The 19,728-nt window shown below is 42.6% G+C and overlaps 1 protein-coding gene across 4 annotated transcripts; it reads right to left on the minus strand.

Annotated features, from left to right (window-relative positions):
- Positions 1-5,543: 5,543 nt before the first annotated feature.
- On the minus strand, positions 5,544-19,557 carry klhl17 (kelch-like family member 17). Of its 4 annotated transcripts, none has more exons than XM_085781770.1 (12): positions 19,364-19,557; positions 16,619-16,883; positions 15,786-15,907; positions 15,455-15,676; positions 12,665-12,781; positions 12,303-12,534; positions 11,439-11,583; positions 11,015-11,182; positions 10,823-10,911; positions 10,595-10,668; positions 10,293-10,474; positions 5,544-7,950 (listed from the first exon to the last, which is right to left on the minus strand). In XM_085781770.1, exons 2-12 carry the CDS (start codon positions 16,830-16,832, stop codon positions 7,722-7,724), a joined length of 1,794 nt encoding a protein of 597 aa, XP_085637896.1. In that variant the 5' UTR covers positions 16,833-16,883; positions 19,364-19,557; the 3' UTR covers positions 5,544-7,721. The 4 variants fall into 4 exon arrangements, with proteins under 4 accessions (XP_085637896.1, XP_085637898.1, XP_085637897.1 ...); XM_085781772.1 differs by having other exon boundaries at positions 12,321-12,534; positions 19,364-19,389; XM_085781771.1 differs by lacking the exon at positions 19,364-19,557 and adding an exon at positions 18,573-18,759 and having other exon boundaries at positions 12,321-12,534.
- Between the last annotated feature and the right edge of the window lie 171 nt (positions 19,558-19,728).

Here is a 19,728-nt window from a genome sequence, read left to right on the forward strand (position 1 = left end):
GTGTGTTTATGTGTGTGTGTGTGTGGTGAATAGCCAGTAGGTCTCACACCTTCTATGAGTTGCCTCTGTCTGTTAAATCAATCCCAACAACAAAGACGGGGGGTGAGGGGGGCGCTCAGGGAGAAGTGTGCCATTTCACACCTTCCAGGAGCCAAATGGGGCTCATTGTTGGGTCACCACTGCATTGAGTGGTCACTCAGCACACTGGATGGTGTGTGTCAATCAGTGGGGAAGGATGGGAGCTTCCAGTGGCATGTCCAGACATGAAAAATGCCTGCAGTCTCAAGTTGTCTGTTTATTATTGGCTGACATACTTAAAACACGTTTGCGTCATTTTGAAACTCTAGTATCTGGAAAGTTTTATATTTCACTTATATATTTATAGATTGGTTTTATTGTAATAAAGTGGAGGGAGAAAAACACAGTGTAGAGGTTAAAAATAGGCAAAGCATCACATCAGGCTACTTCATCTGAAGAGTAGATGTGTCACTTTGTTTTCAAACAGAGAATATGAGAATTTTGGCGTTCTCGTTCTTTAGTATTTGTGTAGTTGTCAATCGTCACTATAGGATGAGGAAGAGGGAGGGTGGTTTAAACAGGACACTTGTGTATGCAGAAGCTCTCATTTTCATAATGCAAGAGGTTTATGCAAACACATGTTGTTTGCATGTAAGGAGTTTGTTCATAAATCATATAACCGCCACTGAACAACATGGATAAGGAACAAGACTCATGAGTGAATTCTGTGTTTCTTACCTCCAGGCTAGTTAATTCTGTTAATTCAAATAATCCTTTTTATCTTTTAGACCTTTTAGGAATCATAGATTTAAAGTCACAGCAGCCATGACTCATTAATGGAAAATGGTTTAGGGATGGTCTCCTTTAGATGGACAGTGACAAGTGGTCTTATCAGTCAGACGGAGGAGTCAAACACTCATGACTGTCTTATGTTTGTTCAATAATTAGATCATTGTCTGTGGTGAGCTGCTGCACTGTAGTCATAAACTGAGAGACGTGCTGCTCACTGTCAGGTAACGCCGACCTGTTCAACCGGATTGTAAAAACGGATGCACCTGAGGCAACAACAGACATCGGCCTTGTAAGAGCCGACGACAGAGTCGTTTTCACTTCAAACCTCCAATATCAAAACAATGACAAGGTCGAGTAATGCAATCAATGAAGAATGCTGATTGAATTGTGTTTGATATAAGTGGATATAAAACATGACTGATAAGATGTAAAGCTGATCAGAGAAACTGTCCTGTCTGGGGCCTCAGGAGATCAAGTAAACACAGATACAACACATCACCCGTGTTATCCTGCATAAACATGCAGGATAATGTTTCTACAGCTGCTCATTCTTCAGAAATAGACGTTAGCAACTTGTGAAATGCCTCTTAATCACAAACAAAAAGGGATGTAGGCCTACTCTTACTGGAGAAAGTGTGAATCAGTTCAGTTGGAATATCATGGAGCCCAGGCTGAGGTTCTGCTGACGTCAGAGCTCTGTCGGATCCAAATTTACTGACTTCCCTTGTTCACAAAAAGATTAAAAAAAGAAAAAAAAAAAGAAAGACTGGATGAAAATATATTGTTTTTCTTAGGATACTTCATTCTTCTCTTCTCTGAAGTGTAATGTGCAGAGCCTGTGCATCTGTCTGATGCTTGCTGAGATTATTTTACTGGGTAACTGAGAAGGAGAGAAAAAGCCAGCACACTCTCAATATCCCTTTGGCGATTCTTTATTGCAGGACAGGCAAAACACAGTCTGCTGCTGTAGCCGTGCACTTCCTTAAGATTTATCCTTTTATATTTTTTTTGGGTGAGTGCTCGCTTCTTCCTCCTGTACTCCAACTAACTGCCCTGTTTCTTCCCTGTAATTCAGTATCTGATGTCATCATCTGCATTATCTGTGGATCATCATGGAAAAGCAGTAGGATGGACTTGATGATACATGCAACCACACAGTGACTCACCTCTCTGCTGCTGTATGCTCAAAATATGAGGAAGGTAGCCGACAAGGAAAAAACACTGGGAATTTTTGTTATGAGGTCAATTGAGTTTTAGGTGGATGTTTCAGGTGACATGCATCATCCAGACCACAATTACAACTACCAGGTTGGCTCAAATGATTTCCCAAGAATCTCAGTTCTCATGTGACCCATACAGTCATATATGAAACAGGAAGGAAACGAAAGGAAAAGAAAACCAACAGGTTTTTAAAACTCAAATATAATTTTAATGGCTATTTTATTTTATTCTCTAAACAAACATATTCAGCACCAGGTTTATTGTCTATTGAGAATAGATCCACATTCAGTTTAGGGGAGGATCATAAAGTCTGACTGTGCTGCCTCTCTCAGGACAGACACTTTAGGTAAGACATATGTGTCTCTTCATTCATTATCCATCCAACAGTTTTGGTTCTGGTATGTTTACATTTGTACAACCAGGTACAACATTGTGAACACGTCGAAGTCTGTGTGAAGGTGTACACCAGGTCTAATGTTGACACATCTCTCCCATGTGAATGACAACAGGCTTTAAGTGAAGCTGCTTTCGACACTTTGTGGCAAATGAGCCTGCTGTTATCACTTTGTGGGCAAGTTTAGATTATTTCAGTAGATCTCATTCCTACAGTTTTGTTTAACATGCTCATCGGAAAGAGGAAATACCAGGTGCTTTGCCAAAAGCAACACTACATCTAGACAAACAGTCCATTCATTTTGTCTCCCACTGTTTCATATGGCAGAGCTCACAGTTCCTGAATGAGCAGTTTCCCTAACAATAGCCCACATGGTTGGCTATTAATAAAGTTGTGACTTTATGTTCAGATGTGTTTTAGTTTCTCTGTGCTCAATAATATAATCTACTGAACATCTCACTGAGCCCTTCTCTGCTTAATTCAGATAACATGGAACTGTTCCAATGTAAATTATACTTAATCTGTGTTTTTGGACCGTTTCATTTAGTGAGATGCATTGCAAAAGTTTAGAAGAAGAAACCTGAATCCCATTTTCATTGCGTCAGTCACTGCATGTATGGCGGGATGAACTTTGGCTCTCACCGAGAAGTCATTTGCTAGTGTTTATCCAGACTCGGTGGGTGAGAGCTGCGGTGCTAAAGTCACACCTCGGGCCACTAAAACGGAGTCTGGAGATGAGGCCCCCAACATCAGGTGTCCAACAGAGAATCTGACGTGCTAAAGTTCTCACACTGGACGACCATAAAGGAATCTTAATTGGAACCTGGCCCTCCTTTGAAGACAAGATCAGTCAAAGTCCGATTAACTGTTTCAGTGTCTAACTTCTGCGGGTGGCTGTTAACAATACTACAATGCCCCTTGTAATAAATTAGCCTGGAGAAATTACTAGAGAACTGCACATAGACACTCGGTCAGTACTGGATTTCACCCCTTTTCAATGATTTGCCTTCATCTGTATGAAAAAACTACTCATGTTAGCAAAAAGACAAATTACACTAAGTGTCGTAGACTCGTAACAACATGTTGGACACGATTCATGATTTATCTGTCTGACAACTTAATGGCTTCATTTACAAAACTGTTAGATTTTACTGTAGATATTGAACTGACCATCTCATATACCTTTTTAAATCTATCAGTTATTATAAGATAAAACTTTGGTGACAATTCAAAAGTATGCAAAAATTCATAATATTGTAAATTAAGTGATCAAACTTTTAAAAGGAATATAAGGTTGTTTTTTTTCTTAAACAAACAATTTACCTCTGTCATATATTAGATGACCTCTAGCTCTTTTTGCGAAAAAAAGAAAAAGAAATCATTAGTTAATTTAAGGTTTCTACTCCAAAATGTCCCTATATGATAATTTCTCTGTGTTAATGGGCAGTAAAATGTCAGTTGAGATTGGCTCCAGCCCCATGCACACTTGCACTGTAATGATCAGCAGTATGGATGGAGGGAGGGACAGAGGGAGGGAGGGATGATGTAAAATGCTTTTGTAAGGATTGTCAAAGCTGACACACAAATTAATTACTAGTAATTAGTAGCCTACATTACTGTAATTAATATAAGTATCCTGTGTAGCTGCCTTTTGAATCATATAATCCACAGTAGCTGCTATTTAAAGAGTATTCAAAGAGAAACTATCCTGTAGTGTTTGTGTGTTGGGTGTGTACACCCACTGTGGATCTGCCACTGAGCACGCCTTGCTCTCACGTGTGGTTGAGACTTCTTTATGATTTCTACTTGAACACCCTGGCATGAGCATTAACAGTCGTAAATAGTTTTGATGGGGTGAACAGATTTCCCATTACAGACCTGCCCTTATCTGAAGAGGTCAGTCAAAAACGTATGTGTGTGTCCTCTCTCAGCTAGTGTGCAGCGGGTCAGTTGACACTTCAGTCCTTCCGGAGAAGGTGACGGCATCTCCATGATCCAAGAAGGACTGTGCATGGGCTGACACCACTGGAAAGCGGAAAGGCTCCGGTGGCATGAACGCTGGGAAGCCAGAGGGAAGGAGCTGACGGTTCCACCAGATCAGCTGCAGCAGCTCCTCCAGAGTGAGCACATTGATGAAGGCAGGTTGTAAACTCATTAGCATCTTCATAGAAGCAGAAGTGACACACAGCAACAGCAATAGGATACATGCAAACACAGAGGAGATCTCCTAACACATGCAACATTTTACTTTCGAACACTCAACTCTTTTTGGCTTAAAACGTGGCCGTGAAAAGTTAAAAGTTAGTGATGTTTACCATATTGGATGCCAGTGGTGGCAAAGGCCGATAGTGTCAGTCCATCAAAACACAGAGGATGGTTCCTGTTGTGCTATCAAACATCTTGGAAGCTCTGTATCTCTTCCTGAAGTTACCATGTAGTGTTCTGTGTCGGGTCATTAAATCTGAGATAGATATCATCATATTCCTAGTCTCACAGTTGTTTTTGCATTGTAGCTGAGAGAAGAAGCAACAAAATTAAGTTTTTAAAAATTGAGTTTCTCACCATAACCTTTTAATATGTGCCACCACAATATGTGATGTTGTATAATATGCACTCTAAATGTAGCAAATAAATATAAAACTTCAAATACAAGCATGAATGAGTCTCCATGTGTTGTCCTTGGAATATCCAGTTCAACCAGCTGTGTGTGCAGTCGTAGTTCTATTTCTTCTCTCATTCAGAGCTTATTTTACTTTGTGCGTATTTTGCTCCTGTGTTTGTATGCGTCTCCAGAGAGTAGGAGTTCATAGGTTCGAGTGTGTGCAGCCGCAGCCACAGGTGTGAATGCCATGTGACTGAGGTCAAGAAGGGTAAAGTGAGAGTGTTCAGCTGTCTGCTCGGATCACTGTGAAAGAGGAGTATGTTGGGATGGTACCAGGCAACAGTGTACAGTCAACCTAGCAATACTGTTAGCAACACAACCTTCAGTCTGTGTGTGTATGTTTTTATTGGAAATATAGCTGCTTCTCTCATCCAGGGTGACCTTAGTACAACACATCTTTAAGTCTGTGTGTCTGTGTTCAAAGTCATCAAGACAGCTATCACATTTGAAAACAACTTTATTTCTTTTCTTTTTTACAGTGTGTAGTATTGCTCAATTTCGCAATAGTGCAAAATTCAATATTTTAAAGTTCCTCATAAATAACAAACATAAATAAACAACAGTCACTACATTTAACACAAACAAAAAAAAAAGTTACAGTCACCATGAAATTGCACAAATGGATTAAAGATAACTTTAGCGCTCTTTCTATTTACAGCTTGATCAGCAGAATGGAGGCCAAAGTCTTATGTGGTTTTGAGTACCTTTCTCTTTGAATCCCTGATGCGCATCGACTACAGAATAACATCTCCATAAGACCATCACAGCCCCTATTCTACTGCCTTACTAACGCTAAAAGAAAAGTCAGGTAGTTTTAGAAAAACAGAACCGAATCAACAAAATCCTTCAAAATAAGGAAAAAAAAAAGTCAACTTCTCAGAAGTCTGGAATGGTTTCACTGCGCTACACATGAACTGAACCCATATATTGAGTTTTCACTGAGTCAAAAGACTGAGAGTGATCCATTTACTTTAATTTGAATTATACAGTGGTTCGTTGTTCATCTTTGTTGCAAAAGAGCTGGATCCATTTCAACAATGAGGTAATATAATAAGACACTACACCGAATACAGTGTAGAGAGGAATATGACAGCACCAGTGTCAACAACGTTAATCATTAGTGTCAAGTGTTGGTATTCTGAAGGTGAACTAGTACTTGCTGCTTTAATGTTCTTTAAGATGTCACAAATCCAGGGATTATACCACCTTAATGTCTTAAAAAATAATACGAGAAGTAGGATCGAAGAAACTATTGTGTCCCGTCAATGACTGGTCAATAGGTTTGCAAGCAACTTTTGCACAAATGTAGCGGACAGAGGGTACAGTGTCGTATGAGATCATGCTTGTGGCAGTGAGGAAACATTAAGAAATGCAAATGAAATAATTGCTGCATATCAAAATGCAACAGTCTGTCCTCTCAGGAGGAACTCCAAACACACACCAACTGAACAGCTACCTCTCTCACACTTAGACATTCTCTTTGTCATCTTCTTTGACGATATGCACATCACACACCTTAATAAATATATTAAAAACACTCTTAAATAGGCATAGGTCTGATCTATTTCCTCCTCTGAGCTTCTTTGAAAACAGAAATATATTAGAATTTATTCATTTTTATAAATACATATAGTTCAACATAATTATTTGTTTTTATATTTAAGAAAAACTTCCACACACTTTTACAGATTGGAGGGCCTATGCTTTCTATGTCATTGGTGTCCATGCTCTCTTGCAGTGCAGGAAAGGTTTACAGCATTGCCTCTTACTGCCACCTAGTGTGGCATAGCAGCACTACAACATTTTATCCCCCTGTTTAGGGGTAAATGCTTGTACGTAAACATGCATGGGATAACCAGTCAGACGCTACATTCCAAAAGTAAATTCATTCTGTTTCTCTTTTTTTTTTCTTTTTTCTTTTTTTTTTTTACATTATTGCAAAAAAATCAAAAACATTTATGTCACACATGACAGAATTAAGTGCCCACCATGTTTCATGATGAATGTGTCAAACACTGAAGTGGTGAGAAAGAAAGTGGGGTTTGAGGAAAGACCTGTCATTCTTCACACACCTTTATCCACATATGTCTTTTGAGGGAGCTGGTATCTGTATGTTGTGGTGGCTGTACAGTGTAGTTTCAGGCATCTGGGTGGTGCAGTTCAGAATTATTGACAAATTTGGTATAAAAAAAAGAAGAAAAAGCAGCCACATTGGTTTGAAAGAAAAAAAATTATAGTCTTTTAGGAATGATCTGCTGTCCTACTCATGAATGATGAATAGTCACTTGTGGAATGTGTCAACGTTTAAACATAAAATTAAAAATTGCCCAAATTGTTAAATTAAAATTCATGACTCATGTTGCATATTTTTCAAAGAATGGTTGGCAAATCTTTACCAAGGTTGCCTCAAATTTTTATATGAACCAACCATATATGTATAATGAGTCAAACCAGGAGCTTCATCCTCATCATCCCTCTTTCTCTTCTCTCCGTTCCATCAGTTTACCTGTCCTCTCCATCTTCTCCGTCCTCCCTCCCCTCCTACCTGTCTCAAACCGAGCAGTTGCGTCTCTTCCCAGAGCCAGTCTGGGCTGTAGCAGCGGAGGCTGAGCTCAGCCAAACGGTGACCCCGTGTCAAAGGCTGGTGGAGGAAACTGAGAGGGTGGGCGAGGAAGGCGGTGGGAAGTTCAGCAGCTCCAGCACTGCCACGCCTACGCTGCTGCGCCGCGTGAACATGCAGGAGGCTGCCACCCATTTGTTGCTGCGCGGGTTGTACTTCTCAATGGAGTTGAGGCTGGAGCTGCCGTCATTACCTCCAACTGCGTATAACCAGCCGTCCATAGACACTAGGTCATGGGTGCTCCTGGAAAAACAGGAAGAAAAGTCTAATTATAATACAGTACATGTAGACAGTAAATATTCTTACAGACATATTTATAATGAGCCAGAAAAAAGCTCATATTCAGCTCATAGCTTATATAAATTATCTCTATGCATTCTGCTTCATCGGCCAATCAAAGTGAGTGCAGGTACATTTCCATTGGATGCAGTGGCCTTTGCATTACACAATATGTAATCCCACTGCCAGAACATTGTCAATGATTGCATAGAAAACTGAAAAATGACGAGATAGTGAAATAAAATTGCAATTCATTGGAACAATGGCTGATGTATTTTAGTGGATGTTTTAACATTATTTCAGTAACTAATAATTCTGCCAGTGCCACACAATTTGAGGACACCAGGGAGTACCAATAATACTAAACTTAATAATTAGTCATAGCAGAGGACCAGTGGAAATTAAAAGACAACACATCCTTTTCTCAGTATGTTGATCTTCGTAAGTCCCAGTAGTTACCAAGGTGTAGAGTACCAGTCTGAGCTAGTGTCACATCAAGGTGCTGAACGTGGCTTTAGTGGAGTGACCATCAACACAGTGTGATGTTTTGGAGCGGTGGAAACTGTGGAGCAACTCTCTCGACAACTGAATAAGAAAAGCACTGAAAGCCACACAGCCGATTAACACATGAGTTATTCATGGAGCTGCGCAGTCACCTGTTGTCAGTTCACTGTAGGAGCAGGGAAACCTGACTCACAGGCCGGGTATTGTCTGTCCGTGTGTTTGTGTCTGTGTGCCTGGAGCCCAGGAAATAGGTGAATTTGCTGATGTGTCCAGTCCACAAATGACAGTCTGCAATCACCTCCCTGATCTGATATCGACACAAAGCTGTGACAGCGTTGATACAAGCCTGCTTTCATAATCAACACACGTCTCATCCCTAAGGAAAAAGAAAGCGACGGTCGTTGTGGAAAATAGGTCATTTGATGATTACGCTGTAAGAAGGGCTAGGCAGTGAGGAAGACATTCAAATGCCCCAAATCCTACTCCTTGAAAAGCAAAGACTTTTCACAGAGCCAAGTAATCACAGTAGGGGTCCCCTTTAGACACGCTCCATACAGACAACACTACAGTATTGTTTCTGTCTGAGTGAAGGCAAAATTGGGATTTGGACCATCCACCCCTCTTCACCAAGGTGCCATATGAAATACAAAGAGCTGTAAACTGAATTGCCCGTATGCCCGTAACTGAACTGAACTGAACAAAGGGATTGATACCAGAAAGGCTGGATAGACCAAAACATTGTGTGCACTCTATGCCAATGGATTTCACCATTCCACTAATGTGAGGTGAACCCATGTACTTTGAATAGTCGGACTGGCTCAGTTGGCTGAGGTGTGTCTCATTTCATTAAATTCCCTCAATCCATCCAAGATCCTTCGTCACACCATCTCCTCTCTGTGTGTTTCTCAGCTTTACAAGGTCCAACAACCAAGTACAAAACAACCACAGTTTTTCCTCATGTGACCAGTAGACACATAGTAAGGTTCTGTGTAGTGGAGAATCTGCTCTGGTGGCTCTCGTCTTTGAAATCGGACAAAGCGGCAGCCAGACATTTATTTTTGCAGAGCTCATATCTCGTGTGCTTCTGATTCTCGTGTTTTAAAGCGATGTGTGATTAAGATGTAAAATGTCGTATTTGCTCCATTGTTCACAGTGGGCAGAGTTAATTGAACTTTCAAAGGCTTGCTTTTCCCTGGAACTGGACTGTTGCCCGTCTTTATTAACTTTTTTCCAAGTAAAAAAAAAAAGGAAATGCACATATTACCATTCCCACTAGAATCGTACCTCATATCGCAATCGCAGTATAAATAAATAGTCGCACTCTGATATTTTTGTCAGGCTCTGTGTTTTAAAACGTCTTGTCTTACTTCCTGAGGTTTCCTTCCTGTGATTAATCTCATGTGTCTCACCTATGTGATAACCACCCGTGTCTTGTTTCTCCCTCGTGTGTTTGGTCTCTGTGTTTCCCCTCTGTTGGAGCTGGTTTGTGTCTCTTCACCCTGTCAGTTTGTTTCTGCTGCTGTTCCCTGGTCCATGGATTTCTTCCTGTGTTCCTGCTGGTCTTTTATCACCCCCTGGATTATTCATTGTTATTTATTGGACTTCTCTTTGCTATCCTTATTTGTTGGGTTCAAATTAAACCTAGATGCTCAAGCCACCTTTAGTTATTTTGTGTTGTCTTACCAGTTCTTAAACATTTGCGTTCATTATACTCTATCTATACTATACTCCTTTTCCCTTTAGTTCCTGGCCACTCAGATTTCGTCTTTTTTGCATATCGTTCAGCCCTACGGCAGACTAACCTGCGTATGTTCATGGGAGCCACTCCTTCCCAGGTGTTGGCCTTGGGGTTGAAACGCTCCACTGAGTTCAGGCAGCTGGTGCCGTCATTGCCTCCCGCAACATACAGCATGCCGTCCAGCACGGCCACCCCGGCACTGCTGCGTCGACTCAGCATGTTGGCGATGGCGGTCCATGTGTTGCTCTGTTCATTAAATCAAGACACTGCAAATTTGCACCTGTCGTTTTGTTTTTCTCCTTCCACTTTTACCCGATCTAAACCAGACAGCTTAGTTTGATGATAAATTTAACACGTCAAATTTACCTGCGGGTCATATTTCTCCACTGTTGCAAGATGTGAGGAGCTGTCATAACCTCCCACTGCATACAAGCTGCCATCTGGAGGGGAAAAGGGAGTAAACAGTCAGAATGTAAATATTAGCAGTCAAATACCAAAGGGGAAACTCCCTGTTGATTTCGGATATTAAAATGTAGATGGTGAATCATAAACATAGGGAAGAAGAACAGCTTGTTCGTGATATTATTTTCCTACCAAGAGTTGCAACTCGGACATATCTTCGACGGGTGCTCATGGCAGCAATTGAGGTCCATGTACTGGTCAGAGGGTCATAACGCTCTGCGCTGTAAGAGAAGAAAAGGATTTGCATGTATTCAATGCAATGGCATCATAAGGCTGTCTATTAGATCAACTTAGCATTCATCATTCATGTCAGGCTCTGTGTACCTGTTGAGACAGGAAGCTCCATCGTAACCTCCTGCAGCATACAGCAGCCCATGCAGGACAGCAACACCCAAACAGCTCCGTCGTGTTCCCATGGAAACCTCAGGTTGCCAGGAGTTAGTGATGGGATCGTATGACTCCACAGTTGCGAGGTCTGAGGTGCCATCATACCTAAGCACATGCGGACACAGGCAGTGTGTTGATCTGAATCACCTCTTAATATATGCAATGAATGGCAGCAGAAAAAAATTAATAGAGCATAGACAATAAATGCTTATCAGAAACACATATAGAAATGGCTATTCATTTTTGCATAACCATCACTCAGAGTTATTTTTTATATTAATTAATCATCTGGCTGCCAGAGCTTCCTGTTTAGTTCCTGACTAGTTTGAGGTCAAAGGGCAACAACATGATCATCACTCACCCGCCAACAGCATAGAGTCTGTTGCCGATGGCTGCCACGCCCACCCGTGCCCGCCGAGTGGACATGGACGCCACCATGTGCCAGCGGTCTGTCCTAGTGTCATATGCCTCACAGTCTCCGTGGATGGCAAACAGGCTGCCACCACCTAGGACACACATTGAGTAAAAAAAAACAAAAATACAACCTAAAAATCAAGCAGTAATTTAAACATGTTATAATAAATGCACAGTGATGATGCGTGTCATTTCAGACTACTTGTTACAAGTTGTTGGGTAATTTTAGACCCACATGGACTCCAAGCTCACTGCAGGAGAGAGTTACTGACTTAGATTGGAAGTGCCAGTAAGTAACGGCGTTTATTGCATATTAACAATTGAATAAACTAAGTAAACCAGTATGTTTTTATTGCAGTGAAAGTTTTTAGGCTTAAGACAAAATAATGACCTTTAATTGAATACATATGTTTGAGATATGAAAAAAATATGAAGTTTTGCTACAGAAAAAAAAGAAAAGAAAAGAAAAAACACCACTGACTAAATTAGACTGACTGATCTTGTGTCTCATCAACTTGAACAAAGAAATAATTAAGAGGTTTAAGAAAAATCTAGATTAGACAGTAAAGCTGGAAGTCATTGACATTTTGTCTAATTTAAATTTCATAGTCATACTGGTTCTGACACTTTACTGCAATGCAAAACTGGAACATTCCCCCTATGACAATACTGCAAATCTCCCAGACAATATCTAATGTTACAATCTGAAACCTTATGTCACTATTTTTATCCTCCAGCTGTAAAAATACAGATGTTTGAACAATTGTGTGAGTGGTGTGAGATGTGTGGCTCAGTGTACCCTGATGGGTACCTTCAGGGGCACACTGACCAACGGCGAAGAGCACAGGGCTGGCGCCCTCACAGCGTCGTGGGCGCGTGCGGCTGTTGCTGAGGACTCCCCTCTGCTCAGGCATCAGGTGGTACTTCAGAGCCTCAATCAGCAGGTCCTTGCACTCCGAGTGATGACGCACCAGCAGCTCTGTATCCACATTGCTCATCAGAAAGTCTCGCCTCAGCAGCGGCAGCCGCACACACTTCATCAGCTGACAGGGACAGAGGGTGGTGGAAGGTTAATTTAGGATCAAGGTGCAGAAACTAAGCTAACATGATGATTTTTTTTTATGTACACTATAAATTCAGTGCTTATGTCAGGTGAAATGGGACAAATCTTACCCAGGGTACATGTTGCCTGCGTCCATCAATATCGTGTTTCACCCAGCTCAACACGGCCCGATACACTTCCTCTTCAGATGGCACATTGAGATTGTCACTGGAGATCAAATCCAGAACCTGGGACGGAGAGGACAAAGCAGATGAATAGAGACATCCCACGTCAGGATTTACACAAACTGTCAGGATTAAACCCACAGCGCCTTTAATGCAACAGTGACCATCAGATATGCACTTGCTGAAACACTGACAGCTCCCTGACCTTGCATGTCAACACACAGGAAGTAACTTGCATTGGCCACAGACCGTATTAGTTCCTTGTCCTCTCTTCCTTCCTCTCCTCTCTTCTCTCTCCCTTGCCTCTCTACACTTTAGTCAGACTGATAATTGACAGAATTGCAGGCGCTCTGTTTTGTCTGTGTTGTTTTAAAATTAAACATTTTCATTGGATCAATCAGTGACAAATATAGCAAAACAAAATCATCTTAACTCGTACCAATTACACACAAATGCTTGTGATTCACATTAAGATTTGTGTGTGTGTGTGTGTGTGTGTGTGTGTGTGTGTGTGTGTGTGTGTGTGTGTGTGTGTGTGTGTGTGTGTGTGTGTGTGTGTGTGTGTTAGACACAATGACCACTGCAGTAGTCTGAGTGGCTGGTTGGCTCTGCTCCCAGATCAAGTCAAAGCTGGCAGAGCTGGGTGGGGCAACAGGGGTACCCAGCTGCTGCTGCTGCTGCTGCTGCTGCTGTCTTGCCTGGCCAGATCAGGGCAACAGTTACAGAAACAGCCTCTACTAATCCACAGTCACCCCGAGGAACACTACTGCTGCTGCTGCTGCTTGCTGCTGCTGCTGCTGCTGCTGCCCCACCCACCTCTGCACGCTAACACTGCATCAGATTAACTCAAAAGTGTGAGTTTGTAGAGGAGTTATGAAGTGACCTTGTGGTATGGCAGCAGGAAGGAAGGAAGGATGGATGAATGAATGAAAAGTGTTTCAGCTAAATCAAGATGCTTAAGATGTCTTTATGCACACAGTAAATCAAGACGAACCCATCTTTTGTAGTTTCCATAATGCCACACATGTAATGCTACATCAGTGAAGCATCATCGGAGCAGGCTAGTGAAAATCCTGTCACGTGTTAACACTTCCTTCACAGAACAACCAAATAAATATGGGGCGTATTTCACAGCTCAGAGTCATTTAGAGCAGCCAGTGCATAAATCCAGATCTGCAGATTTATGACAGAACAGCTGCAGACGGAGAGGGCGGCATGCCAAAGGAGAGACTGAGACAGAAGAATAGAGATGAAGAGAAGAAAATGGTCTATTTTTAATCTGCTTTTATGCCGCTTAACTTTTACTGTTTTAATGGACTGTGCCCACACGCTCGCACTGCAGATCCAGTCTCAAGGCTTTGAAAGCCACAGGCAGACACAGAGATAGGAGCTTGGTGTTTTGCCCTCATGTAGTCAGTCTCTTCTGTGCTGTGGGGATTGTTCCTTAGAGAGGTGAGAGGATAATGGGAAAGTGATGCTGAGTTGTTTGTTATTTCCTCAGTGTCACTTTAATTCATTGTCACCTTAGACAGCTCAACAGGCATTTGTTTGAAAGAGATGCCATTTCATACAAAAGATGACTCAGTTTTCTTTCCCACATGCTAGGTTGGCTTTTGGATGTTACATTTAGCGGCCCCTTTTTAAAGCAAAAAGTTGAAAGATTAACCAAGCTAATGACAGCAGGTCCAAATGTTTCTTAAACTTTTATTTAACCAAGGTGGTTTCTCTGAAAACAAACTAAGAACGAGCTGTGTCGGATCTGTTGGCAGCTGAGCAGCTAAAATGAGCAGCTGGTGTTATGTGCCTTGCTCAAGGACATTTTAGCAGTTTATCCTGATAGTCTAGGAATCCAGCTAACAACCCTCTGCTCCTCTGAAGGCCAAAACTGGACTAGTTTACCTAAATCCTAAACCTTAATCTCCATCCCTTCACCCCAAAAATTGGGTTTAATAAATAAAAACTAACTCAGCAACACCGTTAGCTCTATTAACAGTACAGCAGCTGTGAAATTGTGACTGGCTCTTCCTAATTACCACTTCCAGGGCAGGAACCACAGTGTTGCCACTGCTGAGCCCAGCCGATGAAAACCAGATAGTTTAGCTAGGTCGCTGTGCCAGATAAAGTAGTCCATGGCAGCCCAGTGGGATGATAAAACCACAGGAGACAGTGATTGATGCAGCTAGCTGAGGAGGAGGAAAGGTCTTCTAATGAATGCCATGCTCGTGGCCACTTCCCCTGGGGGTTGGCGTGGCTTGTGTGCTCAGTTTGGTGAGAAGAACATGACAAACACTGTGTAGGAATTAAATGAAATGCGTGTTTGTGTTGCTATAAGTTCCTATTTCTGTTCAATTTGGTATATTTCTAAGGAGGAAGTGGGCGGATCAATCAAGCTGGAATGTAATAAGCAGGAAGTTGTTAACCCCCAAGTCAATAGTTGTCTTTTCTGAATTTATAATGAATGTGTAAAGTAATATGACTGCCCCCTTAAATTAAATGCGTAAATTATTTAGTCTAGCAGGCAGCAGCTTTTACTTAAACATACTGAAAAAGTATTTTGTGTTTCCTATGCATTACACAACATATTGTTCAATGTCATGGGAAACAGATTACTAGGTCAAAAACAAGACGCACTCTTGCAGTGGACAGATTTGCCAACAACAACTGTTTAATTTCCACCATTAAAACTGCTTCCTTTGCATTAGACACGAGAGGAGACAGGAAAAGCATCACCCCTACCTGTTTCAGTGGCAGCAGCATGAACTCTTCCGTCTTGGACACCTCTACAAAGTGCTGCAGGACGTACTTGTGCGCAGACTTGAGCAGGTCGCTGCAGGAGTGCGTGTCGGCGAAGCCTCGGATGCCCAGGCAGTTGGATGGGTCCAGTTGGCTGAGAAGGAACTTACAGCAGGCGTCCCGCACCCCGTTCAGCTGCAGCAGGCTCGCTGCTGGGAGCAACGTCTAGAAGTTACAGGTGGAAAAATAAAGTGAGTTTGATGCGTCTCTTCGCGTTTTATCGAAAGTCTAATTAAACAAGTTTGTCTGTGAAAAGTGAAATTTTCTACTTCACCTGCACGTTGCCTTCACCAACCACAATCTCGGCCGTGTAGGCGTACTGGACAAGCTGCTCCAAGGCCTGAGGGTCGATGTCGTGAAGGGTCACGTGTGTCTGTCGACTTTCCGACATCTCATCTGCATTGACCACACAGAACGAGAGCAGGTAAACATCTGGCTAATTGTAACTGTCTTCAAGTTCAATCATTCTGGCAACTCCTAACGTACACATCGCCGCTGCCGGAGATCAGCGGTGCTCATTTTTTTCTGTCCATTTAATCAGTTGTTTTAACTGAGGACGTTTTTGAAATTCCAGACTCTACACACTTCTTGTGCAACGTAGGTGTTCCCGCAGAACAGCGGGTCAGAGAGTTTCACTACAGCAGAGCAGACAAATGTTTCATCCGGGCTGAAGAAACTGCAAATACGGTATCTACAGAGAAGCTGTGATTTTGCCGTTTAGATGATCATGAAAGATCAGCACATTCTGTTCAAATAGCCAAATTAGACTGAGCCAGACGAGTGGCGGCCTCACAGCTGAATCTCAAAGCCAGACAACTAACTGTCTAGAGACTCATCGTCCCCGGACGAGGGTCTGGTATCTAGAGGAAACCTCAGACAAAAGCGCACCTCATCTGACCACCTGTGTCCCAGGCAGGAAGCAAGTGATGATGCGTTCACTGCCATTCACAGCAAACACGAGTTGTGTCATTAAACTATGAGCAGCAGAGAACAATGGCGTGCATGTTCAATGTCAGGACTTAAATCTCTGAGGCATTCAACATGCAAGCCTGAGATGGAAATGGTAGCATGCACAAGAATAAATCAGACAATGCGCATTGGACTTACTGGTAAACATAGCGTGGAAATAGGGGCTGCAGGACGCCAGCACCACTTTGTGGGCCTTGATTTCTTTGTTGGAGACATGGAGCACAATGTCACACAGCAGGCCGCGCTGTCGCATCCTGTTCATGGACACGAAGGAGTCGTGGTAGTGGCGCTTTGAGTTGTGCGAGATGCTGTGGCCATCACGGTTGAGCAGCTGCATGCCCCCTTCCATCATGGTGCCTGATGTGGCGGTCGCGGGCTCTTGCCTGGGCCACACTCTGGGCAACTGGAACCCCCCCGCCCCGGAAAACTTTTAAATGTTATTTAATACCAACTATCATCATCATTATCCTATAGAAATGTCTTGTTAACAGAAAAGTGTTCTACCTGCAAGAACGCAGGTGTTATGACAGATGCCCTGACCAATCATTGTACCCACTGTTATTGCTAAAGCATCCATCTTGACAGCTAAGACAGGCAGGCCACCACCAAGTCAGAAATATGTACAAGGTTGGATGACCTGATTATTTGACATTTAGTGTCAAGTCTAATTAAATTTCATAATGGCAATGGAAACTATGTCACCGATGAACATTTTTCACTGAAGCTAGAATCACATCCATGCAGCAGGCCTCTGGTCCAGTTGGCTGTCTTGCTTTATCTAATTGCAAAGACTCCTCACTAGCAAGTTTAATTGCACCAGAATTAGCTATGAGCGCCCGCCCACTTCGCCCCAGCTGCAGCCTCGGGAAGGCAGGGTGGGTGGAGAGAGGGATGTAGCCTGAGTTAGCCTTTTCCTTTGTACTCTCAGCTGCCCTGCTCTCGGATGAAGAACACACTTCAGAACGTTGCATAACCATCATCACGTGGCAGACGTTGTTGTCTGACGAATATTTAGGATGCCCAAAGGAAAACCACTGGACGAGGTAAACCCAGCCACAGCTAAATTAGAAATCAAATGGAATTCAGGAGGAAAGGGTTTTTACTCATAAATACTCGATTTGTCGCAGTCGTATTTCACAAAGGTGGTAGAACAGGAATATGAGCAGAAGCTAACTGGTCTGAGAAAAACACTCTTATCCAGGTTAATAAATGAAATGATTATTTCATTACACATGACCTGGTAGTGTATCCCACAGTGGGGTGTGGATGAATCTCATCCATCAGTGGTGCTTTATTTTCACTTTCCTTTTTGTAGCCTAAATGTCACTGTGACAAAATCTTGAGAAATCCAAACATAGTAACAGCCACTGCAGCCTCTTTAAGGCCAGTCTGATGTCTCAAGACATGCAGGTGGAAACAACAACACATTGGATAAAGTTAAGTTTCATGTCTCTTGAGTCAGACAGATTGAGGATCAGTGTTTTGTTGTAATGTTGTCATCTGCTCTGAGCCGCTCTTTCGACTAAATCCTCTGCACTGTCCCACTGAGGACCATCTCAAATGTCACCACAGCTGCTTGGCGACTCGCTCTGGGTCTCATTTTCAAAAACACAACAGACCACAAAAACACACTATGTTCCTCTAGGACGAAACCATCTGCTCTTGAGGAGGAGGAAATAACATAATAGACAATGGTGCAAACTGAGACAGGAATACACAGGAGGTTGGGGCAGACGTGACAACACAATTGCCGAGGTTGGGGCAGACGTGACAATACAATTGCCACAGTAACTAAGAGAGTAACACACTTGTCCTGTTCATCTCAGGCTTGTCTCTTAACATCCTCTCTCTCCTCTCTCTGCCTCAAAATATTGGCTGTCATCCACACACAGCCTCAGTAGCTCCTTGACAAATCATGCTCAAGCTTGTTAGGTACAAAAATGCTGCAAGATCATCTTTTTTTTTTCGGACAGAAAGATGTTTCTGTCATGTTGTCTGGAGAAACCCCAACCCCCACTCATCTCCCTCTGAATAACATCAGCTACCAGCTGCAGCGGCAGCAACACAGAGGATGAATGTGTCATTTCTTTACCGGTGGCTGCGCTGCGGTTATCCTTGGACACAGTGTCTCCTCCACAGCGATGGCAGATAAACCGACAGCCGTCGCGGTCAGATTTGGTGTGAATCTGGTACCAGTGTCTGTCTATCGGTCCATATTCTGACTCGGGCACAGGGAATATGAAGAAAGCCTCTGTTTTGTGCTGTATGCGGTTGACGTCAATGCAAAAAAAACTGCATGTAAGCTGACATCGCTTTGTTAAGGTGGAGCCCGAGCTGCCGGAGGGGGAAGCGACACCGGTGCTCATGTTATTGAAATACGTTGCAGCGTGAAGGCAGGGCTACACGTAAAACACACCGGAAGTTATTTCTTAAAGGCAGACGTCAACAGTTATTAATTTATGTTCATTAATTATCTGTCTAGACACGAGCGACCTTAAGTGCCCGTTTTTGTCTAGTTGGAGTCCGGAAGTGCGTTCGATATACAGAGCTATGCTACAGCGAAGGGCGGGGCTTTCCATACGAGCAACGTGATTGGTCAGACCCTGGACCACCACCTGGCTCTGTTGGCTCCTACAGTAAAATCAAACAAAGAGCAGAGCAGTGAACTCACCAATTCACTGTTCAATAAATGTTCACATCCAAATGTTTTCCTATTCATTCTGAGGATGGTATTTAAGTGTGAACTACGTATTCATCATCCCTCTGTTGTTGAAATAAAATTAAAGTCACGACCAGTCTGTCTGTGTGCGGGTTAACTACTCGATGAGCTAACGTTAGCTGTGTCTGTCTGACAGCCGATTTAAATCCAGCAGCAGCACTCACCACCAGCCGTCGTCTGTGTTGATGTGACAGCAGCGGTCTCCTCCTGTCTGTGAGCTTGCCCAGCTTTGTAGTTGTACAACGTTACGAACAAACACATAAAACGGGAAAATGTCTCCTCTCTGGTTGACTAGTGCGGCCGATCATTTAATTTAAACCTCACGTGCAGCATCAAAACACTGCTTGTTCTTGTACGGCACAGCTTGAACAGTAAAAATACATGGTTGCTGTCGTCGCCGACGTATTTGTTGTAATTGTTATTTTCGTTTTGAGTCTTCTTTTAATGACTAGTAAATTCAAAGGTAGCACTTATTATCAAAAGCCAAATATATATCGTCAGTATTGAAACAGAATGATTATGAATCGTT

Source organism: Trachurus japonicus, chromosome 7 (assembly GCF_045865225.1).
Source record: "Trachurus japonicus isolate A0001 chromosome 7, Traja_1.0".
NCBI lineage: Eukaryota > Metazoa > Chordata > Actinopteri > Carangiformes > Carangidae > Trachurus > Trachurus japonicus.